General features: G+C 36.3%; 1 protein-coding gene across 1 annotated transcript in view; it reads left to right on the top strand.

The window, feature by feature from the left end:
* Nucleotides 1-24,441, top strand: part of LOC150090676 (kinesin heavy chain-like) — a 201,913-nt gene that overhangs the window by 125,857 nt on the left and 51,615 nt on the right. The window contains exon 12 of the mRNA XM_090368489.1: nt 8,065-8,327. Within this exon, the coding sequence (XP_090224615.1) occupies nt 8,065-8,327 (263 nt within the window). The remainder of the gene's footprint in view (nt 1-8,064; nt 8,328-24,441) is intronic.

The following is a 24,441-nucleotide window of genomic DNA, read 5'->3' on the forward strand; positions in this document are numbered from 1 at the left end:
TATTTCTTAACTAATAGCATAACCCCTCCTCCCTTCCTATCCAGTCTATCCTTTCTGTAGATGTTGTACTCCCCAAATTCCAATTCTGCATTCCTTATATCTGTGTGACACCAAGTCTCTGATATCCCAACAATATCTGCCTTTGATGTTTTGAGCAATACCTCAAATTCATCAAATTTATTTACTAAACTCCTAGCATTGGTGTACACGCAAGTATACATGCGTGTATATATTGGGAATCAGACTGTTAGATAAGAAGAGAAACACATGGATTAGGCAGCAAACTCAAGTAAAGGACATTCTTATCAAAACTAAAGAACTAAATGGTCTTGGGCAGGATACATAGCTCGAAGACATGATGACAGATGGACTAAGAAAATAACAGAATGGTACCCAAGAGGAACTAGAAGAAAACCTGGAAGACAACAACGGAGATGGACAGATGAAATTCATGAGTTTGTGGGTAGTAAATGGATGGCCATTGCACAAAACAGAAGGAACTGGAAAGTTGCTGGAGAGGCCTTCATCTTGCAGTGGACTGAAAATGGCTGATGATGATGAGGCAAAGAAGCCACAGGCTTTTGCTGTGCCATCAAAACAAAAAAAAAAAGTAGATTAAAAAAATACAAATCATAAACTTCCCTCCTCATGTAACTATCCAGTTGACCTTTGAATTTCTTCAAACTGTGAACCTCAACTACTGTTCCAGAGACAACTTGTTCCAGTAATCCATGACTCTCTGACTAAAAGAAAACATCTTACAGTCTAGTCTAAACTTCTTCCCCTGTAATTTTAATTTATGGCCTCTAGTTCTGGAATTCTTTATAACAGTGAAAATTCTGCCATCATTAATTTTACTAACCCCTCTCAAAGCCTTATAAACTTCAATCAGGTCTCCTCTAAGGTGCCTTGTTGCCAAGCTCTGTAGCCCATGTAATTGAAATCTTTCCTCATATGGTCTTCCTTTTGTCAGTCTCACCATGCAAGTTGCCCATTTTTGGACCCTTTCAAGAAGCTCAATGTCTTTTTTTTTTTTTTTTGGTGAGGTCTCTATACTTGGACATATGGAAGTGTTCTACGTACTATATTGAGGTAAACTTTTCTTATTATTTTACAAATACTTGGACACAGTATTCCAAATGCAGTTTTACAATTGCCTTATACAGTGGGATTATGACCTCTATCTCTACAGGATAATGTTCGATAAATCATTGATAGGACACCATGGGCTTTCCTGGCTGCCTGTTTACACTGCTCACTAAACTTCATATCTGCCCGTATCATAATTTCCAGATCCCTCTCTTCCTCTACTGTTTTTAATTCAACCCTACCAAGTATATAATTTATTCTCAGGTTGCTATTTCCCAAGTGTAATACCTTGCATTTTGCTGCATTAAAACAGCTGCCATTTTTCTAACCACTCTTGAGGCCTGTTCAAGTCATCCCAAAAGAGTGCTGCTTGGCACTGATTATTAATAATGCCCCTCCCAGTCTTTACATCATCTTCAAATTTTGACATCATGCGCTTTATCCCTTCATCGATGTCATTTATGAAAATCAGAAACAACAGTGGTCCAAGAACTGATTCTTGATTACTCCACTTCTGATGTTACACTAATCTGAAGAATATCCATTAATCACAATCCTCTGCCTTCTGCCTCCTTGCAGTCCATCTTAGAAATCTTTCTAGTAAACCCAACGTGTTCCAACAGTAACTTCTCATAAGGGACTGAGTGAAATGCTTTGCTAAAATCCAAATAAACTATGTCAAAATTGTTCTCTATGTCCAATTTATGAGTAACTGTGTTAAAATAGTTTAGTTTACTAGGTTAGTTAAACATGATTTTCCCTAAACAAAACCATGTTGTGTCCTTCAGCATGCCATTTTTTAAAAATGTCCCTGGATTGCACACTTAATCATTGCCTCTAAGACTTTGCCTAACACTGAAATCAGTTCTTTCTATTTAATATGAATTCATTTATTATTTACCGGTCTGTAGTTACCGGCTTCACTCTTAGAACCATCTTTATGTATTGGCGATACGTTGGCACTTCTCCAATCCAAAGGAATTTCACTTGAGTCCAATGATACCCTCATAATTAACCTCACTGGTTCCATATACTTTCTGGCTGTCTTCCTCAAAATTACTGGGTATATGCCACCAACTCTGGGAGCCTTACTTGCCTTTATGCTTGCAAGTTTTTCTAATAAACAGTCATCAGTAATTTCGAAATCATTAATTGTAGGGGTCAGCCTCACTCACACAGCCTCTCTTCAGCATGAAGGGGCTTTTGTCAGTAAAGACCAAGCAGAGTTCCTATCCAATTCATCAATACTGAATATCAGCTGAGTTATTTAAGACTTTCTCACACCCAGTATGCAAGGGTCTGATCTGATTCATTTTCTTCTTTATATTTACATACATGAAAAGTACCTTGTTACTGTTTTTTGCTCTCTTAACTGGTGCTTTCTTATACTCAGTCTTTGCCTCTCTAACCTTATTTGTGTGGTACTGTTACAGATAAACTTGCAACTGTTGTAGGCTTCAGTACTTTCATTACTGCTCTGTAACTTTCCCATGCTATCTTTTTCTGTTCTATTGTACTGGCCAGTTCCGTATTCATCCATTTCAGTATCCTCCTTGTGCAATATTTTCTTAATGGTATATATGCATTCATGGCTTCCGTGATTATCACTTTAAAGGTATTTCATAATTCAAATATATTCGCATAAACTGTCATAGCCCTCTCTTCTGAAATTAAAACTCCTGTCTTTACCTTTAACTACTGCAACATCTCTCTTCATCTTCTAAATAATTATTGCATGATCAGTACCTACCAATGGTTCCTGCACTTTAAGCCTGTGTCAGTTCTTGTAACAACTTTTGTTTCCATAAAATTCTTTCATGGTTTTTTGTGCACACTTGTGTTTTCTTTTAACTTATTCCTACTCCTGCATAAAATGTATAGTGCCCTTCATGCAATGTGTTTTCAGTTACTATCTAATAATTTCAAATTTATTTTTTGCATCCAGTTCCTTTGTTACTGCATCATAGTATCCAATAAAATTGGTTAGACGAGAACCTTTAACACGTCAATCACATCCATTCTGTGACTGAAGTGTATTAGCATTAGCATTAGTAGAGGCATTTGATGCAAGAAAGCAAGCTTATGCAGCATCAGCCAAAAAAAAAAAAAAAATCCGCTTCCACTTCACCCCTCTGTTCGTTCAAAATACCTGTCCAGCTGAGCCTTAAACTTATTTACGCTATCAACCTCCACGACAAGGGATGGAAGTCAGTTCCACCAACCAACCACCCACTGGCTAAAGGCAAATTTCCGCACGTCTATCCTACATCTGTCTTTCCTCAATTTGAATTTATGCCCTCTCAGGTGATTATTCTGAGCTAGAGGAAGAATCCCATCAGCATTGAGCATGCTCAAACCATTCAATGCTTTATACACCTCTATCAGATCACCTCGCTGGTGCCTAGTCTCCAGACACTGTAATTTGCAAAACTTAAGCCTTTCTTCGTAAGAGCACCCCTTTGTTCCATTCAGTAATCTTGTTGCCCTTCTCTGGACTCGTTCCAGCAGCTCTACATCCTTCTTGAAATGAGGCCTCCAGACCTGTATACAGTATTCTAGGTGTGGCCTGACCATTGCCTTATACAAGGGAATAATCACCTCCTTATCCCTGCTGGAAAAATTCCTGTATATCATTGACAATACTCCATGAGCTACTCTTGCAGCCCATCTGCACTGCTCAGAGAACTTCATATCTGCCTGCACAACCACCCCCAAGTCCCTTTCATTCTCTACCACTGTCAGTGTAGTACCACAGAGTTGATACGTTGCTCTGGGGTTGCTGTTTCCCATATGTAGTACTTTACATTTGTCAATGTTAAACTTCATTTGCCACCTCTCAGCCCATCTCCTCAACCTTTCCAGATCCTGTTGCAGCAGCATAGTGTCAGTAGTGTCCTTGACAACCCTGCCAACCTTTGTATCGTCTGCAAACTTGGACATTAAGCTTGATATACCATCATCAATATCATTTATAAATACAGAAAACAATAATGGACCCAACACTGAGCCCTGAGGGACTCCACTAATAACGTTAGTCCACGATGAGCAGTGTCCATTGATTACCACTCTCTGTCTTCTCCCCCTCAACCACCCCTTTATCCTTAGCAGCAATTTGCCTTCAATGTCACACTGCTCCAATTTGTGTAGCAGTCTTCCATGTGCAACAGTATCAAAAGCCTTTCTAAGATCCAAGTATATAATGTCAAAGCTATTCCCTGCATCCAGTTCTTTTGTGACTGCATCATAGTATCCAATCAAGTTGGTCAGGCAAGACTTCCCCTTAACAAAACCATGCTGTGTCTGAGCTATAACTGAAGTCTTGTCTAAATGATCCTGCAGTGCTTCAGTAACTGCAGTCTTGTCTAGACAATCCTGCATTACTTATTTAACCAGTGACTCCATCAGTAAAATGAATGAGGATGAAATTTTCAAGATTATAAATGCTAGAACTTGGGGACATAAATTCAAGTTACAGGGGGTGGGAATATTTAGATTGGACTGCAAGAAGTTTTATTTTAGCCAGCGAGTTATAAATTACTGGAATAAGTTGCCTACATGGGTGGTAGAGGCTGACAGTTTGGGGAATTTCAAAGGTCATCTGGATAGTACCTTCGGGCAAGGGAAGCACATAGGATGATAGGTTTAATTTCCTTTTCTTCTATTAATTATTATTACTTATTTATTATTATTTTTTTTATCATTGTTTTATTTGTTTTTTTTTTTTTTTTTGGCTGGTGCAGCATAAGCCATAGGCTTTCTTGCACCATGCGGCCATTACTAATACTAATACTAATAATTATTTTCCCTGGATCAGAAGTTAGTTAACAGGTCTGTAATTACTCAATCACCTTTGAATCCCCCTTTATGGATACATTTGCACATCTCCAGTCTAGAAAGACTTCCCCTAAATACAGAGATGCTGTCATAATTATGGCAATTTGTTTGGTACCCTTCTTTGCTTCCTCACTTAATATAATTGGATAAATCCCACCACCCTAGGTGCCTTTTTTTATGTTTAGCTTCAACAATTTCTCTTATATTTCCTTCTCAATGATCACAAAATCATTTTAGTTTCCTGTTAGAGTTTGTTAAACTTCTGGCATCCCCTTCTCTAAAGAATTCCTCATCTATGAATGTAGATGCAAAAATGCCTATCCAGTTAGTCAGCAGTCTGATCAGGATCATTAACTTTAAACCATCGATATCAAGTGGACCAATGTATTTCATCCCCTTCCTTTTAGTGTTTACATAAATAAAAAAGGCTTTGCTGTTTTCCTTACATCCTTTGCTAAAGACTTCTCATAATCTGCTTTAACATGACTGACCTCCTTTATGACTTGATTGCAGACTAGTATATATCTACCATAGGCTTCTGTGTAATCTGATAATTTATGTGCATCCCATGCATTTTACTTCCCTGCCAGGAGTCTTATTAGTTCATCTGACTTCCATTTAGGTGTAAGCCTTGAATAGTATTTCTTAGCTGGTATGAAAATTAGAGCAGTATGGCATTAGGGAAAAGTTACTGCTATGAATAAAGTGATGGTTGAGTGGCACGAAACAGATTGATTATTAATGGCCACTACTCTTCATGGACTAATGTTATTAGTGGAGTTTCCCAGCATGAAGGCCCCTTATTCTTTTCACCATTTATTTAAAATATTTATGAAGACATATTAAGTTTAATGTTTAAGTTTGCTGATCAGAGTTTGGCAGGGTATTTAATGATAGGAATCATGGTATGCTGCTGAGAAGTGGTAATTGAGGCTTAAAATTGTATTTGAGTAGCAATAATCCAATTTCATTCTCTACTACTTAAAAATAGCATACCAGTTGGGTGCTACTGCACCCAACTGGTATGCTATTTTTAAGTAGTAGAGAATGAAAAAGACCTAAGGATAATTGTACAATCTGATATGAAGTTCTCTGAACAGTGCAGATGGGCTTCTAGGACAGCTCATCGGGTTCTGTGAGTGATATATAGGAAAAATTTTGCCTGCTAGCAAAATTCCTATATATCACTGATTATCATATGGGATGAATAAATGAGGTGTTTATCCTGTTGTAAAATGCAATGATTAGTCTGCATTTTGGGTATTGCATACAGGTCTGGAAGCCTTGTTTTAGAAAGGATGTGGATCTGTTGGAATTGGGTGCAGAGAAAAAGCAACAGGATTAATCATAAGCACAAAAGGATACTCTTTGTATTAGCCATATAGTGAGAGAAAGTTCTGGTCTTTTTCTGAACTGGCTCTTACCAAGAAAAATTTCAACTGTGTATATTGCAGGTGTGGAAACCAGGCACCTGCAAGTTCTGCTTGAAATGCTTAAGGGTTTAAAAGGATTTAATAAATTAAATTTTGGTGGCATACTTACTCATTGTTGGACTACACACACAAAAGGAATCAAATTAAATTGAAAAAGGAAGGTTGCAGGATAGGTATATGAAAATAAAATTTTCTTGCAGTCAGAGAATAATTGATTGTTGGTAAACTTTCATCTGGTGCTGTGGAAGTGGGTAGTTTTATTAAATTTAAAGAAGGATTAGCTGAATAATTAGATAGGATGAACAAATGAAGTGGGCAGATTTTTTTTTTTTTTTTTGCTGTTGCTATTTAAACTTGCTTCCTTGCATTACAGTAGACTTTCAGAATAGCGGCACCTTCGGGGATTCAAGGTGCTGCTATTTCGATTTTTCCGTTATCTAGAAAGTTTTATTTTTAATGTATTTAATGCAGAAATAATGAGGCTAAATAAAAAATAGAGAGATTAAGAATGAAATTTTATTAACTGCACATAAAAAACATAAACACTCCTCCTTACACCCCATTCTATTTTCTTTATTGTATCAAGTTTTCTGTGTGGTTAGCACAGTGGTATCATCATCATGCTCCCCATACCAGGTGGAAAAGACCCAAGTTCGAATCCCATCGATCACACGAGGAGCTTTTATGGATTTTTTTCACTCTGTGGCTGAGTTAGTCAGTCTGAGGCGTAGATAGCAAGTTTTTTTCCCCAGAAACTGGGGTTTTTCATCCAGCAAAACAAGCAAATCGACCAGAGAACACATGCAATTTACAGACACAATATACATGGGTATATGTAAGAAATTACTGGGTGAACCTAATATAATAGTTTGGATTATATCAAGTTTGTCACTAAACTTTAATGTTTAGTGAGGGGTTTTTATTTAAAATAAATGTAAAACAGCAGTATAATCCATAATATCAGTACAGAATTCACTTTTAAAATGGCGAACGTAAACACATACAGTAATCACATGACTTGCTGTTTTCATTTCTTTGCCACTTCAAGACATCTGCATTCTATGTAAACATCCGATCTCAATGTGCTGCTAGCTTGAATGTTCCCTTATTTGGGGTGCCGTTAGTTTTGTAGTCTACTGTATTTGACACTACTAATACCAGGTGTTTTTATTACAGCGAATATACTGACACAACCGTTAACATTAGGCTGTGCATTTTTTTGTGTGCCACTATACAGACTTGATCTTACAATGTATATAGATTAACCCAGGACTGCATCTCATGTCTGAATAAACAAAAATGCCTAAATTTTATTATTTTGGCAATATTTATTACTGTTTTTAAGTACTTGCTAAAATTATAATTTCCATAAACTTCACTAACTGAATTAACTGACTTGCTTTTAACTTTAAAGTTTAAGTTTGTATTATGCTACATGAATTGATGTAACAACATAAATATTTTATTACAGCAAATTGTATGATTTTAATCATATAGTTATATGATCTGCTGTGTTCTGTTTTTAAAATTGTTGGAATTGAAAATATTAATATTTTGGTAGTGTAATGCTATAACAATTCATTCTATGGGAATAATTAAAAAATTCTGAAGTTCTTAGAAATATTTTTTTGCTTTCAATTTAAAAAAAAATGAAAAATACATTTGAAAATAATTTAATGTGAGATTTCTTATTTGTATATTTTTATAGGAGAAACAGTTGCCCAAAATGAACAAGTGTCTTTCAGAGATTTTATCAATGATCTTTTAAGTCTCTCTGATTTGAATTCATCATCTGACCAGCCTGCTACAGCTGTCCAGGCACTACTGAGATTGATAAGCATTGATGACAAAGAAAATTTTCAAGAAGAGTATGCTCACCTATGTCATCTTTTTGATATGCGAGACACAGATACCATTCAAAATAGACAGACTATTGAAATGTTAAAAAAACAAATTCTTGAAAATATTGAGGTAAGTTTAATTTTTCAAACCTTATTAATAAACATTCACTTTGAAATATTCTTTTATTTCAAGGTGATATTGGATTATTGAATTTTACAAACTGTTAGGTGCTGGTCTTTTACTGCATTCTTGTTTCTCTCTCAGTATTATTACTAACACTAGATTTTGTTGTTTCTTGAACAACACATTATTATTTTCTCCAGTTTTGCAATATTTTTATGTCTAACTTATTTAGCTTGAACCTGAACATTGCTTGTTCTTGCAAATGATAAAATCTTCTTTTTATGTTATGGGTACATAATTTTATGATTTTTTTTAGAGGATGCCATTGTGGTTTCTTCCTTATGCTTTCACCGTAATAAAGAATTTGGTCGTTTTTCATTTCTTCCCATAGGGCTGTTGTGCTGAAGCACTGAAAATGATTTCCCTAATTCATGACAATCTCCGAGCTTTGATTTTTTTTTTATTATTTATTAAAGTATTTTGAATAGTGTGAATTTTAAGCATTTTGGATAATTCTGATTTCCTCTGTTCTTTCTATTTAATATGAATTCATTTATTTTCCAGAATATACAAATCTCAGGATTGTTCATTACTGGCAACATATAAAAGCTGTGTGATGTTATAGAACACATAACTCAAGGAGTAAAAAAATACGTGGAACTCAAGGAGATGATGCCAAAATACCATCATAATTTTTTCGGCATGGCTTTCACTTTCATTATTTCCTTTCATGTATGTAAAAATGTGATTTATAATCATTAATGATTATAAATCACATTTTTCTTGTAGATATCTCATATAACATAAAACACATAATTTATAATGAAACAAATTTTCAGTTTATACCCTTAGAGTAATATATGATTAGAGAATTTTGTATTTTAATATTTATGGAAAAAATTAGTTACTCATTCTCAAACATCATACGAAGTGCTACCAGTGGTGAGCTATAGTGGGCTCACGACAGCTCAATTTATTATTTTTTTAAATTTGCGGGCCCATTGTTGAAACAATCATTTATTTTACAAGTGAAATCCTGAATTTGATTATTGAGTATCCAGAGCCGGAACTACGGTGGGGCGAGTGCCATCCCCAGAAATTTAATGGCACAATCGACACCAGTTATGTGTTTTAAAATTTCTTCATTTGATTTAATTAATTAACGAATGAATTACAAGAGATTTAATTTTGTATGCATTGTTCCCACCTCTGGCCTTTAAGCAGTAAGAAAGTGCAAATTAAGGGTTAAAGGGATTATCATTCCGTAATATTAGTGGTGCCTGTAAAACCTATGCAGCCACCTTTCCCACCTACTGAGAAGTCATGCTAGTCAATATGAGAGAGAGAGAGAGAGAGAGAGAGAAAATATTTATTGCAACAACCTTTGATTGTAACTGGTTAGAAGGTTAAATAATAGTAGTAGTAGTAGTGGCATGTGATGCAAGAAAGCAAATGTATGAGCTTATGCAGCATCAGCCAAAAAAAAAAAAAAAAAAAAGTCACACCATTCCCTCCAAATGCCTGTCCAGTTCCTCCTTAAATTTATTCAACCTATCAACTTCCACAACGACAGATGGAAGTTTGTTCCAGCAATTAATCACCCGCTGGCTAAAGGCAAATTTCCGCACATCTATTCTACATCTGTCTTTTCTTAATTTGAATTTATGCCCCCTTAGGTTCGTAATCTGAACAAGTGGAAGGATCCCATCAGAATTCAGCGTGCTCAACCCATTCAAGGCCTTATATACCTCAATCAGAACACCATGCAGGTGCCTAGTCTCCAGCCACTGCAATTTGCAGAACTTAAGCCTCTCTTGGTAAGAGGATCCCTTCATTCCCCTCACCAATCTTGTTGCCCTTCTCTGTACACGCTCAAGTAAATCTACATCCTTCCTAAAATGAGGCCTCCAGACCTGTACGCAGTACTCAAGGCGTGGCCTGACCATTGCCTTATACAGAGGGATAATCACCTCCTTTTCCCTGCTAGCAAAATTCCTATATATCATTGACAAAACCCCATGACCTGCCCTGGCAGCCTGTCTGCATTGCTCAGAAAACTTCATATCTGGCTGCACAATTACTCCCAGGTCTTTTTCATTTTCTACCACCTTAAGTGTAGTACCACATAGTTGGTACGTTTCTCTGGGGTTACTTCTACCCATATGTAGTAATTTGCATTTGTCAAGGTTAAACTTCAGTTGCCACTTCTTAGCCCATCTGCCCAAATTATCTTGATCCTGTTGCAGTAGCACACTGCCATTACTGTCATTAACCCTGCCAACCTTTGTATCATCTGAAAACTTCGACATTAAGCCTGATATACCTTCATCAATATCATTGATAAATATACAAAACAACGGTGGACCTAACACTGAACCCTGTGGGACTCCACTAATAACATTAGTCCAAGAAGAGCAGCACCCATTGATTACCACCCTCTGTCTTCTAGCACTTAACCATCCTTTCATCCATTGTAGCAACTTACCCTTAATACCATTCTGCTCCAATTTGTACAATAGTCTTCCATGCGCAACAGTGTCAAAAGCTTTCCTGAAATCCAAATATATGATATCAAAATTATTTTTCGCATCCAGTTCCTTTGTAACCACATCATAATATCCTATCAAATTTGTCAGACAAGACTTTCCCTTAAGAAACCCATGCTGTGTCTGAATTATTGCTGCAGTCTTGTGTAGATGATCCTGCAATGCATCTTTAACCAGTGACTCCATTATTTTACCTTGAACAGAAGTTAAACTCACTGGTCTGTAATTACTCGTGTCACCCTTCGATCCCCCTTTGTGAATTGGGGATACATTTGCACATCTCCAGTCCGTGGGAACCTCCCCTGAGTCCAAGGATGCTCTCATAATTATGGCTAAGGGTTTGCTTAGTTGCTTTGCCGCCTCCTTTAATATGACTGGATAGATCCCATCCACCCCAGGTGCTTTTCTTACGTTTAACTTTAACAATTTCTCTTCCACTTTGCTCTCAGTTATTATAAAATCATTAAGTATCTTGCTACAATTTGATAACCTTCTGCCATTTTCAAACCTAAATAATTCCTCATGTGTGAATGTAGATGCAAAATACTCATTCAGTTTGTTTGCTATCTGAGCAGGATCATCAACAGTTGAACCATCGATGTCAAGTGGACCAATCAGATTCATCCCCTTCCTTTTAGAGTTTATATAAGTAAAGAAATCCTTGCTGTTTTTCTTAGCATCTTTTGCCAAGGATTTCTCGTAATCTGCCTTCGCCTGCCTAACCTCCTTTGTGACCTGATTACAGATTAACTTATATCTGCCATAGGCTTCTGAGTCGCTGATAATTTATATGCATTCCATGCATTTTTCTTCTCTGTTACGAGTCTCATTAGTTCATTTGACAACCATTTAGGCCTAAACCTTGAACAATATTTCTTAATAGGTATGAACCTTTTAGTAGCTTCCACGATTAATTCCTTGAATGCTTCCCACTTAGAATTTACTGTTGGTAACATCGGCAGTTGATCCCACTGTACAGAATTTAAAAACTGTCGGAGACCACTGTACTCGCCTTTACGGAAGCAAAAACCCTTTCCTTTACCCCGATGGTAATTAAATCTTTAAGTAAATCTCACGTCAGTACACTGTGATCACTGCCACCTAGTGGTTCTTTTATCTGCAAATTCCTAATACATGAATGATCACTACTGATAACCAGATCAAGAGTATTACTTTCTCTGGTTGCCTCTCGAACATGCTGCTGCAGAAAACAATCATCCGATAAATCCACAAAAGTCTGACTGGTGTGTGAGTGCCCAACCCACAAGTTCCAGTCAATATCTGGGAAGTTAAAATCCCCCATTATAAGACATTCCGATTTACTAGCCCGCTCTATTTCTCTGTACAATTGTTCATTGTACTCATTCAAGTCATTAGGCCTATAACACACTCCTACTCTTATTTTTGCTTTCTCAGTGCAATACTAAATATTTTTAGTATTGCACTTTCCCTTCACGACCAAAAGTCCAGGGGTTTACAGATAAGAGGCATTGAATAACATTAAATGACAAGACATTAAAGAACAAAATAAGATGACATTAAATGATATAGGGTGCCGTTAATTAAACAACTGACATTAAAACAATTACATTACAAATTAAATTATATTTCAAAAATTACTAAATCATACCATGAGATTTAGAACATTAAACTTAAATAACCAAATGACAACTGATACATATACGATTTATATATACTATTGTCCTCACAGTTCATGGGTGAAAGCAGTAAGAGCATTGCCAGGCTCATTTCCCTGTTATGGTCATTAGTAAATTCTCAGGGATCTCCAAGTGGTGATGAAGAGTATGCTGTCTTTGGATGTGAAGAAAGGTTTTTCTTTGTTCATATGCTTTCTTCACTTTCTTTCTTTCTTTTTTCCTTCACAGTCTTTCTTCTTATGCTTTCCATAGCCAGTCAGAAGATTAGGGCATATTCCTGACACGGATAATTGCCTCTGGTCAACCTATGTTGTGGTTCCCCTTTACTCTGGAAAGCAGTCATCTCTTTTTCAGAGAAGTGAGTGATCCACACCTTTCAGTAAATTTCTCCTGTGTAAGTATACATGGTCACAGTAGCCAAATATCCAAGTGATTCCAACAGTTTGGACAAAGATTTTCATCTTCGCAAAGTTGGCAGATTTTGAAACTGTGTCGAGGCCTTCGCTGTGAAGAAAATGTTCCAAAATATAATGGCATGCAAACAATAATAATAATAATAATAATAAAAAAACAACTGTATGCATTATATCACCAATCTCCAAAAATCCAGTGCCATTTAATTAAGGATGATTGCTAAAGAACTTGATGTGGAAACTATAAAGATTGGTTGTGTGTTTGGGCCATGATGAGCAGCTTTTAGCTTGCAGACTGCAATTGCAGTTTGGAGGAATTATCCTGCTTTGTGAAAACATTTTGAATCAGAAGTTAAATATTTAAGGATTATTAAGGCGACTTTTAAATCTGGAATTTCTTAACGATTTAGCACCAATGATCAACATCCTGCAGCTCTTTTACTTTTCAGAAGCTTTACAAAGTCGCATCATCACTCTAGTAAAAGTAGATAAATTAATTTTTCGAACTATCAGTGCCATTGCTAATTTCAAAAATTCTGAAGGAAATATGAAGCTAAAATTGAGAGCATGCTAAAGTCAAAAAAATTTGAAGGAATCAAAATCAAAAGCAAGAACGCATTTAAAAAATTACCTTGCGGCAAGTTATTAAACTGCATTGTTTTATCCTTATTAATGCAACAGAGTAATTTTAAATTAAATAAAGAAAGTCATGATATCATTGACGATGAGGAATTAAAGGAAATTTTAAACATATGCTACCCAGAATCGTGGAATATGGAAGAACTTTCGTCTCAATGGCAAGAGACATGAGAGCCATGGCACGAAAAACAAATAATAAATTTCAGTTTTCTAATAAAATATAAAATAAAAATTAATGACTTTAGAGATTTTATCAAAAACAGTTTATCTTTAAAATCGAATAAAATTCCCTTTTCAGAAATATTCTTGAAACCATTGTGATTAGCAGTGCTGAAGCTGTGCAAGCTTTCAGCATAATGAACAATATTGTAACAATAAAAAAGAACATCTTTGATAATTAAACACTTTGCATATATGATGACCATACATCTAAATGGAAAACCATTGCTTCAATTTGATCCAGATCGTTATGTCAAATCTTTCCTCAGTAATCATCACTCAGCTATTGTTCAAAGCAGAAGATCGACCTAGGCACCTCCGTAGCCAGGTGGGAAGGAACAGCAGTGCGTAGCACATGCTTCTTGATTAGACCGGGGTTCGAGCCCGTCACCACCAAATACGGGGGATGCGGAAAGGGAATGACCACCGCATTTCCCAGAGCAATATGGCCTTAGTTGCTAATGCTCCTAAAAACCAAATAACAAACAAATAAATAACAGAAGATCGACAACAAATATTAATAAAGAAGTAAATTCTATATGGCAATTTTTAGAATAAATTTTTCTTGAATATTTGTGTGATAATTTTTTTCATGTAATCTGTGAGTTTTGTGTACCTTTTCTAGAATAGTTTGTTTTTTATGTAATATTTGTTTTTATATTGTAGAATGTTTTGTAATAGTTTTTATGTTATTTGTAATATGGGAAATATTTCATGTTATTTTTATTTGCAGTATTAAAATTTTATAATGAAAAAAATGTATCCCTTATATTTCCTTAGTTTTAAAAAAAAGAAGAATAAAAAAGTGGCACGTGTGCTGAGCATGTGGTAGATGGTTTTATGTAAAACATCCTTTGCGTTTCTTTTAGGTATTTTAATTTGTATATATTGATTATGAAATAGAAAAGCTTTTGTATCATAAATGAATCAGATTGGACCACTTAACATAGATGGGTTGACTATTGATGATCACGCTAAGGTAGCTGATAAACTGAATGAGTATTTTGCATCTACATTCACACATGAGGAGTTATTCAATGAGGGGAGTGCCAGAAGTTCATCGAACTCAAACAGGGAGCTAAGTGATTTTGTAATAAATTTTGTAGGAGAAATTGTTGAAATTAAACAATAGAAAGGCACCTGGGGTGGACGGGATCTATCCAGTTATATTAAAGGAGGCAGCAAAGGAAGTAAGAAAACCCTTAGCCATAATTATGAAAGCTTCCTTGGACTCAGGGGAGGTCCCCATGGATTGGAGTGTGCAAATGTATCACCAGTTCACAAAAGGGGGTTCGAATAACTATAGACCTGTTAGTTTAACTTATGTTCTGGGGAAAAGAATAGAATCACTGGTTAAAGAAGCATTGCAGGATCATCTAGACAAGACTGCAGTAATAGTTAAGACACAGCATGAGTTTGTTAAAGGGAGGTCTTGTCTGACCAATTTGATTGGATACTATCATGTGGTCACAAAGGAACTGAATGCCAAAAATAATTTTGAATCATATACTTGGATTTCAAGAAAGCTTTTGATACTGTTGAACATGGAAGACTGCTATACAAATTGGAGAGGCATGGCATTAAGGGTAAGTTGCTACAATGGATAAAGGGATGGTTGAGTGAGAGACGACAGAGAGTGGTAATCAATGGACACTGCTCTTCATGGACAAATGTTATTAGTGGATTTCCCCAGGGTTCGGTGTTGGGTCCATTGTTGTTTTGTATATTTAGCAATGATATTGATGAAGGTATATCATGTTTAATGTCCAAGTTTGTAGAGGTTGGTTTGCAGAGATGATACAAAGATTGGCAGGGTTGTTAACGATAGTAAAGACAGTATGCTACTGGATTTAGATAAGTTGGGCAAATGGGCTGAGAAGTGGCAACTGAAGTTTTCATTGACAAATGCAAAGTACTGCATATGGGTAGCAATAACCAAAGAAAAATGTACCAACTATGTGGTACTACACTCAGGGAAGTGGAAAGTGAAAAAGACCTGGGAGTAACTGTGCAGTCAAATATGAAGTTCGCTGAGCAGTGCAGATGGGCTGTCAGGGCAGGTCATGGAGTCTTGTCAATGATATATAGGAATTTTGCTAGCAGGGACAGGGAGGTAATTATCCCGTTATACAAGGCAATGGTCAGGCCACACCTAGAGTACTGTGTACAGGTCTGGAGGCCTCATTTTAGGAAGGATGTAGAGTTGCTAGAATGAGTAAAGAAGGGCAACAGGATTCGTGAGGGGAACAAAAGGGTGCTCTTACCACGAAAGGGTCCTGCAAATTGCAGTGCCCGGAGAGTAGGTACCTGTGAGGTGATCTGATTGAGGTGTATAAGGCCTTGAATGGGTTGAGCAAACTGAATGTGATGGGATTCTTCCTCTTTCTCGGATTAAGAACCTGAGGGGGGGGCAGAGATTCAAATTGAGGAAAGACAGTTGTAGAATAGATGTGCAGAAATTTGCCTTTGGTCAGCGGGTAGTTGATTGGTGGAACAGACTTTCATGCTGATGGCCTAAATAAATTTAAGGTAGAGCTGGACAGGCATTTGGAACAAATGGAGGGGTGAAATGGGGTTTTTTTTTTTTTTTTTGTTTTTTGGCTGATGCTGCATAAGCTTGCTTTCTTGCATCATATGCCTCTACTAATGCTAAATATTTTATTGATCATTCACAAATTTCCACAATTTCTGGAAGACAAGATACAATGGATTTATGATAACTAAAGTAAGAGACATATACTTGCAACTGCAATGTATCTAAATGTCTCTGTAAAACAGCGTTGATTTGAGGTACCCAACCTTGTAGTTGAAATGACATATGTAGCTGTTGGGGGCACCTACAATGGAATCTAACGAAAATGCGAGACAAAAAAAGAAATTGTTGACAAATATTTGTATTGTTGCAGTCATACTTACTGCAGTTGTAACTGCAAGATATCGTACTGGTCACAAAAAATGCGTCACATGCTCTAATTGCACTACTAGTGAGTGCTTGGCACAGACTAGCTGTGACAGTGTGGGAAACACCTCTGGCAGACACTGCCACTTCCGTGACTGATCAGATTTATGGTAGATACCCCTAAGGGTGTTTCACATCAAAAGGTCGGCAAAACTGTAAGCCTATTTTTAAAATATTCATAGCTCACCACTGAGTGCTACCAAAATGGAACATATTCAAAAACAAAAAATTATCTCACCTAGTTTTCCATCATGCCCCCTTCAAGTTATTGAAAGTAATACACTGAGCCTAGTGATTGCACCACTGCCTGAGATTTATTTTTCATAATACTATGAAGTATCTCCTGCACTTTTTTTTTCTAAATCTTCAAGGCATCATTAAATCTCTTTCCTTTAAACTTCAGTTTCATCTTTTGAAAGAAGTTATGTTAGAAAGCAAGATCTCTACAGTGGGTGGGGGGAGCAAGAGGCAGGGATCATAGGCATTTAGTTCTTGGTCCGCCCATGTCTGAGAGGTCAGTGCATGAATACAGAGGTACACAATGGCAGGTGCATGATACCACAAAATATGGTAATATTCTTATTACAGTTTTTATCTTGTAAACCCCTCTAACCCTCTGTGGTCATTCTGGAGTATAAAGATAAAAAAAGTAACTGTTCAACAAACAATATAATACAAGTGCCCTCTCACACTGCATTATCTGTCTGGGTGCATTTCCACGTTGAACCAGACAACTTCCATTTCACCATTTCTCAAGATATTTTCTGCAAATGGCATAGAACCATATCATACTGCTGATTGGCAGTTTGACTTTGCTAAATATAGGACACATCTAATTGGTTGGGATGAATTCATAATAATAATAATAATAAATACAGTTTATTGGTCATCAGGTGCCAAGGTTAAAATATATTTGCCAAGCAAGAGAAGACCTGTCCTGTACAACTCTGGCCAGAGGAGAATGACCCATTATAAAACATAAAATCAAAAGAAGTGCATCCAGTTGATAGAGATGGACAGTGCACTGTTGAGTCAGTTTGGTGTGACATAAGCACTGCAAAAGCAAAAATAAGAGTAGGAGTGTGTTACAGGCCTAATGACTCGAATGAGTACAATGAACAATTGTACAGAGAAATAGAGTGGGCCAGTAAATCAGAATGTCTTATAATGGGGGATTTTAACTTCCCAGATATTGACTGGAACTTGTGGGTTGGTCACTCACACACCAGTCAGACTTTTGTGGATTTATTGGATGATTGTTTTCTGCAGCAGCATGTTCGAGAGGCAACCAGAGAAAGTAATACTCTTGATCTGGTTATCAGCAGTGATCATTCGTGTATTAAGAATTTGCAGATAAAGGAACCACTAGGTGGCAGTGATCACAGTGTGCTGAAGTGGGATTTACTCAAAGAGGTAACTACCGTCAGGGGTAAAGGAAAGGGTTTTTGCTTCCGTAAAGGGGAGTACACTGGTCTCAGACAGTTTTTAAATTCTGTACAGTGGGATCAACTGACGATGTTACAAACAGTAAATTCTAAGTGGGAAGCATTCAAGGAATTAATCGTGGAAGCTACTAGACTTTTCATACCGATGAAGAAATATTGTTCAAGGTTTAGGCCTAAATGGTTATCAAATGAACTAATGAGACTCGTGACAGAGAAGAAAAATGCATGGGATGCATATAAATTATCAGGCGACGCAGAAGCCTGTAGCAGATATAAGCTAGTCTGTAATCAGGTCACAAAGGAGGTTCGGCAGGCAAAGGCGGATTACGAGAAATCTTTGGCAAAAGATGCTAAGAAAAACAGCAAGGATTTCTTTACTTATATAAACTCTAAAAGGAAGGGAATGAATATGATTGGTCCACTTGACATCGATGGTTTGACTGTTGATGCTAGCGCCTCCGTAGCCAGGTGGGAAGGAGCAGCAGTGCGTAGCACACGCTTCTTGATTAGACCGGGGTTCGAGCCCGTCACCACCAAATACGGAGGATGCGGAAAGGTCATTCAGGGAATGACCACCGCATATCCCGGAGCAATATGGCCTTATTTGCTAATGCTCCTAAAAACCAAATAACAACAACAACAACAACAACGACTGTTGATGATCCTGCTCAGATAGCAAACAAACTGAATGAGTATTTTGCATCTACATTCACACGTGAGGAATTATTACAGTTTGAAAATGGAAGAAGGTTATCAAATTGTAGCAGTGTGCTTAATGATTTTGTAATAACTGAGAGCAAAGTGGAGGAGAAATTGTTGAAGTTAAACATAAGAAAGGCATCTGGGGTGGATGGGATCTATCCAGTTATATTAAAGGAGGCGGCAAAGCAACTAAGCAAACCCTTAGCCATAATTATGAGAGCATCCTTGGATTCAGGGGAGGTTCCCAAGGACTGGAGATGTGCAAATGTATCCCCAATTCACAAAGGAGGTTCGAAGGGTGACACGAGTAATTACAGACCAGTTAGTTTAACTTCTGTTCCAGGTAAAATAATGGAGTCACTGGTTAAAGATGCATTGCAGGATCATCTAGACAAGACTGCAGCAATAATTCAGACACAGCATGGGTTTGTTAAGGGAAAGTCTTGTCTGACAAATTTGATTGGTTATTATGATGTGGTCACAAAGGAACTGGATGCAAAAAATAATTTTGATATCATATACTTGGATTTCAGGAAAGCTTTTGACACTGTTGCGCATGGAAGACTACTGTACAAATTGGAGCAGAATGGTATTAAGGGTAAGTTGCTACAATGGATAAAAGGATGGTTAAGTGGGAGAAGACAGAGGGTGGTAATCAATGGGTACTGCTCTTCGTGGACTAATGTTATTAGTGGAGTCCCACAGGGTTCGGTGTTGGGTCCACTGTTGTTTTGTATATCCAGCTTAATGTCGAAGTTTGCAGATGACACGAAGGTTGGCAGGGTTGTTAATGACAGTCATGGCAGTGTGCTACTGCAACAGGATCTAGATAATTTGGGCAGATGGGCTAAGAAGTGGCAACTGAAGTTTAACCTTGACAAATGCAAAGTACTGCATATGGGTAGAAGTAACCCCAGAGAAACGTACCAACTGTGTGGTACTACACTTAAGGTGGTAGAAAATGAAAAAGACCTGGGAATAATTGTGCAGTCAGATATGAAGTTTTCTGAGCAATGCAGACAGGCTGCTAGGGCAGGTCACGGGGTTTTGTCAATGATATATAGGAATTTTGCTAGCAGGGAAAAGGAGGTGATTGTCCCTCTGTATAAGGCAATGGTCAGGCCACGCCTTGAGTACTGAGTACAGGTCTGGAGGCCTCATTTTAGGAAGGATGTAGATTTGCTTGAGCGTGTACAGAGAAGAGCAACACGATTGGTGAGGGGAATGAAGGGATCCTCTTACCAAGAGAGGCTTAAGTTCTGCAAATTGCAGTGGCTGGAGACTAGGCACCTGCGCGGTGATCTGATTGAGGTCTATAAGGCCTTGAATGGGTTGAGCACGCTGAATTCTGATGGGATCCTCCCACTTGTTCAGAATACGAACCTACGGGGACATAAGTTCAAATTAAGAAAGGATAGATGTAGAATAGATGTGCGGAAATTTGCCTTTAGCCAGCGGGTGGTTAATTGCTGGAACAAACTTCCATCTGTCGTTGTGGAAGTTGATAGGTTAAATAAATTTAAGGAGGAACTGGACAGGCATTTGGAGGGTATGGTGTGATTTTTTTTTTTTTTTTTTTTGGCTGATGCTGCATAAGCTCCTACACTTGCTTTCTTGCATCAAGTGCCACTACTACTACTACTACTACTACTGTTATCCCATAGCAAAAACGATTGACATGCTCTTGACATTTGTTTGAATATGCCTAATTTTATTTGGATGTGGTAACTGTGTACAACTGTTTTGTTTTGGATCTGTAAACTCAGGTTTTATCTTAAACTCATAAACCTGAGTTTCATTGCCAGTTATAAACATTGACAAGAAATCTGGATCATCTTGAACTTGTTAGACCATTACACACACAGTAGCATATCCAAGTATCATTGTAAGGGGGAGCATGACAGCCAGGTGTTTGAATGTTTTTTTTTTTTTTAGACCTAGGAACACTTATCAATAAAACATGCACATGTTTTATTGATTATTATTTTATTGATTGATCAACGTTTTGTTGATTATTATCTTTATTGAATATTAGGAAAGCATGTGAATAATAATATGTATTAATCACAAAAAATGAAAATAATATATTATTTCCAAACATTTGGCAATAGAACACATGGAACAAACAAGTTTATGAAATACGCATGTGTACAAGCAGTTCCCGCTTTACGATTTCCTGGGTTTACAATTTTTTTTTTTTCGAGTATCAAGATTCAACAAAATCGAAAATATGAACATTAATCGCAAAAAAATGAATGTTAAACATTCATAAATACTGCATTTCAAACCACGTGCATAGCTATACAATACAGTGTACCCCGCTTTACAATATTAATCCATTCCAGAGACACCATCATATCATGAAATTATCATAATGTGAACCCAATAACACATTGTTTTTTGGTAATTCGACCTCAGAAATTGAAATTTTTGCTATATAACTCTCTAAAAGGTCATTTTTATAGTGTAAATTGTATTAGTTACTAATTCAAATCATTAAAATACACTACACTTTTATCGTTATCATATGTTCTGTTATAAGAACCAATTTTGAACGGCTTTGTGATATTTTTCTAAAGCACATTTCTGGAGGTCACAACCATAAAACAATAAAAACAATTTGCACTTTCTGGTTTATTGGGCTTTTCTGTTACTGCAAGCAATTATAAATGGGTAGTAAATACCATATTATTGCATTTGTGAAAATACCTATAGCTGGATTTGTGGTTTTTAACGTTATTATGATGAAATGTGTTTTCCCTTTACCGAAATCTTCGTATAAAAAACATAAATAAATTTTCAAAATCTTTTCTTCATTCTTTTTTTTTAAAGCTTCGTAAACTTGTTACTCCACACAAATCGTGTTAGTTGCAATTTGTGTGTTCTGCTAAAAAATGCTTATGCATGCTATTGAAATTTATAATGAAAAGAAAAGATTATCTTGGAAACAAATGCCTCTTGAAGCATTTCTGAAGAAGATGACTCCTTGTGCAACGAACCAAAAATGCTGAGCCAATGATGATGATGATGAAGAATAAACATTCTTTAACATTTGTAAGTCATAAATAATTTCTTTATTATTATAATTTGCTTGATTTTACAGGCATCAATCATAAATCAATCATTGCTTAAACATAAACTAATTAGCTAACTAATTTCATTGTTGAGAATGTAACCCCTATTTTTAACATTATGTCTATGGGAAATAAATTCTCGCTTTACGAGTTTTCGCTTTACAGGCATGCGCTAGAAACAAATTAACTTGTAAAGTCGGGAACTGCCTGTATATAAGAAAATTATAAAAGGAAAGAATAATAGAAATACATGCAGAGGCAGATTTACAGTAAAGCTAATGAAGCTTAAGCTTCAGGGTCCCTCACTTGCACGGGCCCTGGGAGGGGGCTCTAGCAATATGTTCCCATGGTCATATGTTTTTGTAAGATATGCAAAAGTAAGATATTTTAACCACTGCTCTCTTTTTCCATTCCGACTTCCCCTTCGTCACACTGTCGTGTTGGGTGGCGTTGGAGTCATGGGTGCTGGCAGGATATTTTGCGAGGTGGTGCATGTGGGAATAAATTTTTGTTCATCAAATTTTGGAAAAAAAATGCAATATTTTAATTAAGTCAAGTTTGACTGATTTATGTGTACAGCTGAGCCAACGTTTCATGATCGGTGGGAGAAAGGACTTGTATTGTTTTAATGTTTCAATAAATTAATGAAAATATTAATAATTGTGTATTACTTTGATATCCAAAGGTGGTACACTTGTACCACCTTTGGATTTCGAATGTCAATGGTGCAACATAGTGCAAAGTGCACCACCTTGCACCATGCTGCTGGCGCCCATGGTTTTAGTGGCCATCAGCTTTAAAAAAACAAATAAATTTTGCAATCTTTTTTTTTAAAGAGGGCCCCACAAAACCTCCATCTCCCTGCACAGCTATGAAAAATGCTATGCTTCTTTCTGCCATTGCACATTCTGTATTGCCTTTCTTGAATGGCAATACTCCGATGCTGAAAACTAAAGGGCTCTTCAGCTTTCTTGTGATTTGTTTGTATTACAATACCTTTCAATATCACTTAATTCAGCTGTCAGCGTACATTTACAATATTTACAAAAACATTTTAAATAATCGCTGTCTGATTTGCAGAGCCAGTTCTTATATTTAACATTTTTGAGCCATTGATCATGAAAGTGTTGACTATATTTTTTGCTCATTTTCAAAAAGGGGCAAAATTACACACTATAGTTTAATATGAAAATTCATAAGCGAAAAAAAATTAATTACCTACTCAAAGTAATTGAATCATCACAAACGAAAAAGGGCAAGCTTTCGTCAACACTGTTAAACCCATTCAGAATGTGATTTGCATGTGGAAACGATTTAAGTTACCACATCTTTTTTCTGGGCAGTCTACTCCAGTATTTCAAAAAGTGAACCAGCATAAAGTGACCCTCCGTACTAGGATAATTAGACAGCAGAAAGTCGAATTTCAAAGAAAGGAAGTTGAAGAGCTCTTAGTGATTGGTGGAAATTCGTATTATAATGTTTTTCTCTGATCTGTAAATGATCCAGCAATGAATTTTCAATTAAAAAAAAATTACTGACATCAGAGTAATAAAATTACAAACCGTTCTCTCAAATTGTAACAAAATGCAAAGAACAGTAAAAAAATAAATAAAATAAAAAGATATCTAGATCAATGAGTAACATATATTAGTATCACAAATTATACAACGTTCAATGATCACTGATGTCATGGACCATTCATAATTTGTGAATGTAAACTTATGAAAACTGAAATAATAAATATGCTTACATGAAGGCTGTTGAAGCCGAGTGATCAAGCGCGAGGGGCATAAGTACACACACCTTGAGTGTTCAGGGTTCGAGCCTATGACCATGGATACTGCCAGCATGATGCACTTGCACCACCTTTGGATTTTGAAGTAATACACAATTTTTAATATTTTCATTAATTTATTGAAACATTAAAACTATACAAATTCTTTCTAAAATACAATGCATGTATTCAAAAATTGGTGAATAACAAATTTATTTCTGCATGCACCACCTTTAAAAATATTCTGCTGGCACTCATGCCCATTAAATATGGTGCCGTTTCTTCTATTCTCTCTATCTTGTGAACTTCTCTGACCATGTGATCACCCCGGAATATTAACAGAAAATTCATTTATAAAATCACTTATTACAGAATCACTATAAAGTTGGCATTGCATTGTGCACATAAAGCAAATCAATGCACACTTCTCTGTTCAGAGGTGCACATTCATCATTTACTGCATGCAAAAGGGGAAAAAAAGGCGAGACCAAGAAAAATAATTTTTTGAAATTCATATTTCATCTTTCTATAATCTGTAAATGATCCAGCAACAGGTTTTCAATAATAAATTTTTTTTTTAAAATACTGACACCAGAGTAGCAAAATTACAAATCATTCTGTTAATTTTTAACAAAATGCAAAGAAGAGTTAAAAAAAAAAAAAAAAGAAATCTACAGTAATGAGTAACATT

Source organism: Mastigoproctus giganteus, chromosome 1 (genome assembly GCF_048544385.1).
Source record: "Mastigoproctus giganteus isolate SK-2022 chromosome 1, ASM4854438v1, whole genome shotgun sequence".
Taxonomy (NCBI): Eukaryota; Metazoa; Arthropoda; class Arachnida; order Uropygi; family Thelyphonidae; genus Mastigoproctus; species Mastigoproctus giganteus.